This window comes from Pimephales promelas, chromosome 4 (assembly GCF_988280905.1).
Source record: "Pimephales promelas chromosome 4, fPimPro1.hap1.1, whole genome shotgun sequence".
Lineage (NCBI taxonomy): Eukaryota > Metazoa > Chordata > Actinopteri > Cypriniformes > Leuciscidae > Pimephales > Pimephales promelas.
In genome coordinates this window covers 18,963,845-18,974,343 of record NC_142772.1, presented here as the reverse complement: position 1 = coordinate 18,974,343, position 10,499 = coordinate 18,963,845, and the positions used below count along the sequence as shown (strand labels likewise).

At 37.6% G+C, this 10,499-nt stretch overlaps 1 protein-coding gene across 2 annotated transcripts in view; it reads right to left on the bottom strand.

Moving 5' to 3' along the window:
- Nucleotides 1-2,892: 2,892 nt before the first annotated feature.
- Nucleotides 2,893-10,499, bottom strand: part of jak2b (Janus kinase 2b) — a 62,987-nt gene continuing 55,380 nt past the window's right edge. For both annotated transcript variants that reach the window (XM_039661926.2, XM_039661927.2), the window contains exons 19-24: nt 8,634-8,823; nt 7,678-7,802; nt 5,974-6,146; nt 5,741-5,858; nt 5,455-5,568; nt 2,893-3,485 (exon numbers count right to left, since the gene is read on the bottom strand). In XM_039661926.2, coding sequence (XP_039517860.2) covers nt 3,351-3,485; nt 5,455-5,568; nt 5,741-5,858; nt 5,974-6,146; nt 7,678-7,802; nt 8,634-8,823 — 855 coding nt within the window. In that variant the 3' untranslated portion in view covers nt 2,893-3,350. The remainder of the gene's footprint in view (nt 3,486-5,454; nt 5,569-5,740; nt 5,859-5,973; nt 6,147-7,677; nt 7,803-8,633; nt 8,824-10,499) is intronic.

The following is a 10,499-nucleotide window of genomic DNA, read 5'->3' as shown; positions in this document are numbered from 1 at the left end:
CCCAAAGAGGCATGGCTACCTTTAGGCATACCAATTGAAGACATATGTGCAGTGGCCGGCTGGTCCTCGCTGTCCACATTTGTTGGATTCTACAACATGGAGGTAGCTTGCTTGCAAGCTTGAGTCCTCTCCATATGATAAGTAGTCTTTCAGTCTCTAACACGATTTACTGTCCATAAGCACAAGTCTGTCCTAGGAAGTAATACTGTTACCTCAGGTGCTCTGGCCCCTCTGGGGCTTTTATAAGGGTTTGGAATGGAGTCAGTTGCTAATAGTGTGGCGTTTACATTGCGTCCCCACTGCGTATTAGCTACGCGATACGAGGTGACCCTTCTCGAAAGGCAACGTACTAGGTTACTAACATAACCTTGGTTCCCTGAGAGTAGGGAACAAGTATTGTGTAGCCTGCCGCACTATTGCAATCTGTCAGGTTTTTTCCCCCCGCTTCAGTTGATTTAACCTGATGCTATGGCGAAGTTGTGGGCTTATATAGCCATAAGACACACCATTCTGGCGTGCTTAGGCACGAAGCTGCCTGATTGGTTCACGCGTCTGAGCCGCTTCGCTATAGGATGTGCAGATGCTGGAGCACAGCTGATGGGCGAGCTAGACACTCTACTGTGCTTGCTGTGTAGCTGCAGCTCAGGGAAATGAGTTTCCCCACAGCCTATTAGCTAAGCTCGTTCTCTACAGGGAACCGAGGTTACGTTAGTAATCAAATATGTTCTCTATAGCCTACCCTTGCATGACCGACCCTACACGTTGATATTCGGATCTGTTCACATACTCAGACTGGGAATCATGCATTTGTTTGGCACCATTATTAATGCCTAAATTAGTCTGTAGCGGTCAGACGGTCCAGCTGTGGTACAAGAAGTACGAGCCATCAGTAAACTCATTTCTTACAAGCTGTACATTTCTTACAAGGTCTATATGGGGACACTAATGCTTTTTACAAGTTTAAATCATGTATTGCGATAATTATGACATGGCGTGAACGAACCTAATATCAGTTATGTTCTTAGGAGACACCTGGAGTGTACCAGATGCGTGCATGGCACGAAAAAATATGGTTTTGGGGATGCATATGTCACGAGACGCTTGAAGACACATGGCTCAAGATGCCAGAAGAACCTACCTGCAAATCAATACTGTGAAGGTTTGTCTTGGAAATGTTGCCACATCTGGATTTAGTCTCAGTTTTTTCTGTTTCTTCATGTAATCCCAGACAGACTCGATGATGGTGAGATCAGATCATATCAGCTGTTGTCAGACTCCTTGTGCACACAAAAATCTCTCTAGATTGCTACAATTAATTGCAAGAGGAATGTTTGGAAATGTAAACTTATATTTCCTACTGGCACACTAGCAAAAGATATAAATAATGCTTAAAAAATGTCTTACTTTTCCACAGAACTATATATAAATACATACATAAACACACAAACATGCTGTACATATAAAAATCTACGATACATCTTTGTATAAAGCATCAGAAAATGGACATTGGATTAAATAAGTAAATGTCCATGAATGTAAGATATGGTAGCGTTTGTTCAAAATGTTTTTTGGAACTTTTCAAGGTTCAAATCCAGTGGTCAATGTTTTTTTTTATTTTTTGTCTTGGTATGTTTTTTTTTAATTCACTGCCATTACTTTGCCCGACTGATGGTAGTCACATGACTGAAACAGATGAATAATATAGTTTAAGGAATAAAAGGCATGCCATACTTCTGGCCCATTCGCTCATGCTCATCAAAATACTGTTTTAACTAATTCATATGAATGTTTTTCCACACCCATTTTTCTGAAACATGACCTGGAATCCTCCTCTTGCCAGAATTCATATCCATGTAAACATGTTCAACGTATTACAATCAATATCTGTAACAATATCTATCTGTATTACACACAAATATATAATGCGAGTTAACAGAGCTCTTGTAAATTGTGAAAGAACATATCGATTACAGTACATCAAGAGTACTACATGAAGTCTCTGCGCTGTCCTAAATTACTGAGAAGACACATGCTGTACAGTACTGTCAGCATATCAATGGTTGCTTCAATAAAGCAAAACTCTGTATTGTGAATGCCACGGTTACCATTTAAATGTTAACTAAATAGTGAGTCTAATCCAGGACCAAAATCAGGACATTCTCAACTGCAGAGTAATTGGCATCATAATCCAAATCAAATTGTGATTTTATAAGCAGTGTGAATCATGATAGATGAAAATGCATGCTTAAGTTATTCATAGTAAGACACAATGTGAAGGCCGAAATTACAGAAAGTCGTTCTCACTTTGGATTGTGGGAAACGACTGAACCGTTTACATTTCAGTAAACAACGAAAGGACAAAGCAAAGCAGAATGTTTGGCTTACAGCCCAATGCTTCTTATGTTAACATGCTTCAATTGTCACAAAATAGATCAGAGTAGTGTACTCAGATCAGTTTCATTTCAGAAACTTTCAAATTTGTGCAATAACACAAGGGTCAGTCGTTGTGGTGAAAACTGGAACCAGCCAGCGGTAAGAGGATAATGTCAAGTCTATGTTTGACACCCCGCACTATTGCCATTCCAAAGCTCCAGGGGCCTGACGGATCAGAATACACACACCGCATGTTCTTTCTTGAAGAAATAAACATCAAACTGTTTGAGGAAAAACTGTTTAAAAATGTATAGTCGATCCATAGAATAATTGCGAATAGCAGTTTGACCGACTGTAGCGCTTAAGAGCAATACGTTAGCGCATACTCCACATTTCCATTGCTTACAAAGAGGTTAATGGGGAATATACCACTGGGAAATGGCTCATTAACGGCTATGTTGGGCTGTAGCGATGACTGACACACATTGGCAATTTTTATTCAAAGAAAACCAGAAAGCCTTACAATAGCGAGATCTTTTATATCTTTTCAGTCAGACACCACCTGCATTACAACAAACAACCATATAACAATTACATATATTTTTTAAATCTTAATTTACATGACGCTGCTTCCAAACAATTCATTTCATTTTTATAAAATTAGAAAATCATCTTTATATATGTACATACAAACACATGGATGTAAAAATCCACAGCTCTTGCATTTCTTAATAAAACGATTCATTCATTTATACCATCGCTGATAGAGGGGCGCATGCCAGCACTGCTAGCAAAAGAGAAACCCATTCTTGATATAAATGACATTAATTGTACAGACAAAAGATGAGGTGATCAAGTACTGGGGTTAGATCTGCCGTAATGGCACAAAGAAGGATTTTAAGACAGCGGACAGGGCCAGAGGACAGACTCAAAGCTGGATATCTGGGCGGCAGCGGTGAGCGAGTGAAGCTTCTCTCTTAAAACTCAGGCACTTGGGCATATCGGTCTGAATCGCTACCGTCCCGGATCAGGTCTACACGGAGAGCGAGCTCCTTGAAGGTTGGCCGAAGACTGAGATCGTTGTCCCAGCATTCCTGCATGATCTCGCACATCTGAAAGAATTCAAAAAGTCAGTGTTTAACAAGACCTGATTTTCAAAGACTGGTTTTTGACCTGAATTATTTATCATTTACACAATTATACACAACCATTCAAAAGCTTTTGTACAGTGAGATTTTTTAAAAAGAGATAAAATAAGTCTCTTATGCTCAGCAGGGCTGCATTTATTTGATCAAAAATTCAATAAAACAGTAATATTGTGAAATATTATTACAATTGAAATGACTGTGTTCTATTGTAAGATATTGTAAAATGTAATGAGTAACCAGAGGTGGGAGTGAGTCTCTAAATCTTGAGCTTAGAATTATAAGGTTCTATCTCCGTTTAGGGTAGTTCTGAGATATTGAGCATCAAAGTTTTTTACATCCCAGCTGGCAAAACTGTTTTGTCGTATAATCTTCTATTATCGCTTTATCTATTAATCTTTTTTTTTTTTTTTACAAAAATAACACCACACAGGCATTAATAAACACCTAACGGATCGGATTATGTCAAAAACTCAATTTCGACCAAAAGTGGAGATAGAACCTTATAATTCTAAGCTCACGAAATGCAAGTCTAAAGTCAAGTCAAAGTCTTAACATTGCAAGTCAAAGTCAAGTCATTCTGTTGTTAAGGGTCAAGTCAAGTCATACTCTTTGTCAAGTCAAGTTGCAACTTTGTCATCAAGTCATCCCAAGTCGCACACATTTTTTAACTCTGGGACTTTTATTACTTTATTTAGACACAGAGGGCTGATGGGTTACAGAAATAAATAAATTGTGTGTAATAAATAAAATACAATTAAGAAGGACTTTAAATGCTCTAAACTACAAATAAATTAAATGAACACAAGTAAACAAGAATTACTACAACTTTTCCCCCCATCTTGTAAAAAAAAAAAACAGAAAAAAAAAAGATATTGCATTCTAAATTAGTACTGTATGCCAAAGATTGTATGTTCTTACTCAAAATTTCCATACATTATATTTTGTGTTATGGGATCAAATCACCTGGATATTTAAAGAAAACAAATCTAATCATTTAAATGATTTAAACCCGGCTATTTTTTTTAATACATGGGTTGTTATAACTGACGTTCTCAACTACTTTCTATATTACTTTCTCCCGCCCGCAACATTTATGTCTCGTCCCACTCCCGTCTGCAAAAAACTTTTTTCTGTATCTCCAAATACTTAAGTTAGCCTACGTGTCGCCACCAAACACATCAGCATAAATGCTTCTGATAAATTATTTGTTATTAAGCCATTAACAAACCATATAAGCAAGCAGATCCTGTGCGCATGTTTTGGCATGACTGTGCACTCCCTTAGTAATTCCTAAAAAGCTGACAGTTCATCACGATCTCACACATCTGTTATTATTAATCAAGCTTTCATAACATATATACTTTGTTTGTTATAATTAGACTTTTTGTTCAGTGCTGAATTCTGTCTGCTGGGAAATCCTCTGTTTTGAGCGGTGAGGGAAGTCTATCGCAAATGCTTCTGATTGGCCATTGCGTTCAAGAAAATAACATACGTCTGTGATTGGCTACATCACTCCACACTTTATTCTCCCTCAACCCGCACAAACAGATTGCATTACCACCCGCGTTCCCTCTTATGACGCATAAAAAAATAAAATCACAAATTGAGAATTTTTTTTTTCCGAGTCAAGTCTAAAGTCACAAGGAGCAAGTCTAAAGTCAAGTCGAGAATTTTCAGAGATCTAGACAAGTCCAGAAAATTGTGACTGGACTCATATGACTGGAGTCTCCCACCTTTGTGTATTCCTGTGATCAAAGCTGAATTTTCAGCTTCATTACTCCAGTTTTCAGTGACACATGATCTTTCAGAAATCATTATAATAGAACCTTTTCGCAGACTGTGGTGACGTGTTTCTACAGTTTTTAATATTTACATTTTTGAAAAAATGTAGTACAGTTTGACACTGTGTTGAATGTGTTCTGAGATCTGGTACCTCTGAGGGACAGCCCATAGGTAGGGGTAAACGGTTTCCTCTTTTCAAGAGTTCAATGAGATGATAGACTATCGTTTGTCCCTGCTTGTCACCACCCATCATACTCAGGAACACCTGAACACAACAAAATAGAGCTTCTTATTTAACAGTTATTCTATGTAGTGTCGTTGACAGGTTCTTTGGACATGTCCTGTGTGATTTACATAGCCAAAGCAATTCAAAGAAGCAACTGTTAAATGTCCAGAAAACAAAACAAGAAATGGCAAAGAACAGCTGTGATCCTTACTGTAGGTGGACTACAGAGCTTGTCGCTGTATGTAAAGAGTTCATACAGAACCACTCCAAAACTCCAGACGTCAGACGCTACTGAGAACTTACTCTCAGTAAGAGACTCGGGCGCATACCTGTGACAACAAACACTGAGGTTTAGAACAAAATATATGACTGACTTTGCTGATGATCTTTTCTATTCTAACGAAACACGAAAGTCATACAGGTTTGAATGAAAAACAAAAATACCAGAAAATTGGACTCTCTCCAGGTTCTTTAACTTTGTAGTACTCTTTGTCCTGAGGTAAAACCTTGGTCAAGCCAAAGTCACCGATCTTCACCCTGAACTCACTCTCCACTAGGATGTTTCGTGTGGCCAGGTCTCTGTGAATGTACCGCTTTGTCGCAAGGTATTCCATTCCCTGTGGAGACGTAGCAGACGTGACAATTTCAGGAGATTCAAGACTACTGTAGGGTTGGGTTTCTTTTCCGATTCTTATCAATTTCTAATTTCGATTCTGATATGGTAAAAAACAACAACCATATAAAGTCTATCATTTACATTTATTTTAGGTCTTATTTAAACATTTTATTGTAGCTGAATACCATAAACAAAAACAATAAGCTAAAGAACAGTTACACAAAGAACGTTTATCCATGGTTTAAAAATAACATAGCGAAAACAACTAGCATAACTATTATAAAAAAAAAAAAATGCTGTTTTATAAGAGAAGTCAACAGGTATGATTTAGTTTATGGCATTTCTCATCCATTTCTATTTTTAATCAGGTTTGGAGCTAAAGTCTGCAGAAAAGAGGATCTCGAAGGACAGTGTTGAGAACCCCTGTTAAGCCTTGTTCACACTACATGATTTGAACTGTGCGGTTCACACTACATGACTTGCTCTCAGTGAAATCAGGAGTGTTCAAGTTGTTTAGCTGTTCACACCACACAACACAACGTGATTGATCCACAACAAGAGGTAACTCACTACACGAGTTGACAACGCACTACATAGAGATACAACCACCATCGGAGGATAAGAGCAAATCATTTGTGACTCAATGAGAGCTGTTATGGTACAGTCTAAATCCTGAAAATAATCAAATAAATAATGAGTTGACAATAACTAATCACCCAACGATTCTATCTTGTCTACAAACCACGTTGTCACGGAAAAACACGCAATAAATAAATAAATAAATAAATATTGCGCCAATACCCAGCAAAGAAGAGAACACAACACATGAATATGGACATCAGACAGAAACTAGTGCTGCACACTTTTGGCGCGACGATCTGCTCTGAGGAAAAAAATGCAAAAAAAAAGAAGAAAAACTAAGATTTACCTGGTGTCCTCAACCCATGCGTTGCTATGATTGGCTGTACTCATGACATCATTGAGTTTGAGTCGCGCGACGGCTCTGGATATCTAGCATGCTAGATATTTTTCTGGGCTCGGCGACGCGTCTGTGAGCGTTTTCGCTGCGTTGTTGGCTCTTTCATACTAACAGATCCGCTAATCCCCCGCGATAACACCCTGACCTGTCTGCGAGCTCAACGATTTGCAAATCGGGCTTAAAATCCTGTAGTGTGAACTTAGCATTAGAGCTTGGCATAAATACAAAAGTGTATATTAATTTTAAAAATGCATAATAAAGATTCTTAAGATTTTCTTAAGGAATCTTAAGATTTTAATTTACATGACATTATCAGGTCTATAAGGGGGCTTTTACACTGGGCGCGTTTGTTCCCGGCGCCCCCCGCAACGTTGGTCTGGTTTCACACTCAACTTGATTCTACCGAACCCTGGTGCATTTTAAAGGGCAAAGGGAATACTGGTTTTTCAATTTACCTTATTCTAAAGCTTTTTTTGTCTCATTTCAAATCCTGTTTTCATCTTGAGGCCCCCTGGTTGAGAACCACTGGTACAAGAAGAAAGGTTTTTATTACCTTGCATATTTGAGATGCATAATGTACAAGTTTCTTGTGGTCAATCCTGTCTCTGTTCTTGTTGAGATAGTCTCGTAGACTTCCGTAAGGCAGGTACTCCATAATCAGTCGAAGGTTTCTCCTTCCTGAGAGAACAAAACATTACGATAGAGCTTGCAATAAGCAGACATTTAAGACAGAAGCAGTTATGCAATGTATTAAAAATAAAAAATCAGAGTGCTCAATAACTGGATGCACACGGTTTTAAAAATGATGCACATGTTTGGGGGTTCTCCTCTGGTTCGGATTCAAATCTCCTTGAGACAAGAGCTGGGTTTGGTGCATTTATGGAAGTAAAACATTAATACACAATGCATCATAATGCAACATACCAAATGTTTTAAGCATCATCATCTGACCAAGATGATTCAAGCACTTCTAGACAGATGCAAGTTTTAATGTCAAATTACAAAATAAGTTTAGTTATTAAATTTGCAACTAAATGAAAGCGTAGAAGAAAACTGAATGACAGCCAATACATTATTGATTGGACGAAGGCTGATCTAAATGCAAGCTTGTGGAAGTAATTTCACAAGAAGATTTTTTGATTTAAAAAAAAAAATTGCAAGGTTTAAAAAATAAAGCATATACATGGATAAATTGTTAAAAATAAAATCAATAACATTTGAATTTCAATGAATTCCAACATGCATTAAAAAATGCATTAATTTCATTTCATTGCTTGTCTGGAATCAAACTTTGTCAAATCATACAGTTGAACCAAGTGTAAGGGCACATGCCAATGCATCTGACAGCACTACACTCTTACTCATAATTTTCAAGAAATTTGAATTTAGGCAATCGTAACAAAGTCTGATCTTTTACTGGAAATCAAATCAACCAAATCAACACAGGAGGGTGTGGAAAACGTTTAAAAGATGACGCATGTAAAGCAACAAAAGATGCAAGTCGCATACCTGCACCGTAGCACACGCCTTTATATTTCACAATGTTCTCATGCTGGAGGGATTTGAGGATCTCGATTTCCCGCTCAAAGTCACGGATGTGTTCAGTGGTGCTGTGTTGCAATTTTTTCACTGCCACCACCTCACCGGTGTTGTCCTGCAGGGGATCATACCTGCACATTTCCACACTGCCAAAATTTCCCTGGATACAGGAGATAGATACTGTGGTTAGCACACATTATTATTATAATTTTTATACTATTTTCCAAATACTGTGGCAATTGAAAAAAAAAAAGTATGTCATAAATAAAAAAATGTTTTTTGTAAAGCTACACTTGATTCTCCCCTTTAAGCATTAAAGAAAAATGAAGCAATTCGACAATTCACACATGCAAAATAATTAAAATGTTTGGGGTTGGTAAAACGTGACAGTAATGTTGTTAAATATTATTACAACTTAAAATAACTGTTTTATTTTAATATATTTAAAAAAAATGTAGCAGCTGCCCTCGACTAAAGATTTTTCCAGTCCAGTAGTAGTCGTTCAATTAAAGGAGTAGTTCACTTTTGAAAAAACTTTTGCTGATAATTTACTCACACCCATGTCATTCTTTCTTCAGTCGAAAAGAAATTAAAGGGTACATATCATGCTTTTAAATCATTTTTACTTATAAATCATACATTTGTGGTCTATATAAAACATAACTGCAATGCTTGGGTCTGAAATCCTCATTCTGATGTGCTTCTGTGAGCAAGTTGTTTCGAAACGGCCCCTTTAAATAAAAAGGAGTTGCGTCTTTCACGGTCAGTTCACGGTCGGATCAACTCCCCCCGTTCGGCCATTATTGTAGTTTGATAAGAGATATACGATTACTATAGCTTCAAAGAACATTTTTAGTCACTCGTTAACAAAATGTCAACAACGGAAGACTTGTCCATCAAGCCTTACATATTCGAGCCAGAGTGAGCGAGTTGAAAAAGACGACGACAAACCTGCAGAAAAACGTCTTCATATGGATGCAGTGGTATGTAAGTTAACTATGCTGTGTTATTAGTGAAAGTCGACTATTTCTCTTGTTAAAACAAGCACACTGACAAGATAAATGACTGCGGTCTGATCTTACCACTAAAAATCTGTATTGATAATACAAACCCGATTCCAAAAAAGTTGGGACACTGTACAAATTGTGAGTAAAAAAAGAATGGAATAATTTAGAAATCTAATAAACTTATATTTTATTCACAATAGAATATAAATGACATATCAAATGTTGAAAGTGAGACATTTTGAATTGCCATGCCAAATATTGGCTCCTTTTGGATTTCATGAGAGCTACAAATTCCAAAAAAGTTGGGACAGGTAGCAATAAGAGGCCAGAAAAGTTAAATGTACATATAAGGAACAGCTGGAGGACCAATTTGCAACTTATTAGGCCAATTGGCACATGATTGGGTATAAAAAGAGCCTCTCAGAGTGGCAGTGTCTCTCAGAAGTCAAGATGGGCAGAGGATCACCAATTCCCCCAATGCTGAGGCAAAAAATAGCGGAGCAATATCAGAAAGGAGTTTCTCAGAGAAAAATTGCAAAGAGTTTGAAGTTATCATCATCAACAGTGCATAATATCATCCAAAGATTCAGAGAATCTGGAACAATCTCTGTGCATAAGGGTCAAGGCCGGAAAATCATACTGAATGCCCGTGATCTTCGGGCCCTTAGACGGCACTGCATCACACACAGGAATGCTACTGTAATGGAAATCACAACATGGGCTCAAGAATACTTCCAGAAAACATTGTCAGTGAACACAATCCACCGTGCCATTCACCGTTGCCGGCTAAAACTCTATAGGTCAAAAAAGAAGCCATATCTAAACGGGA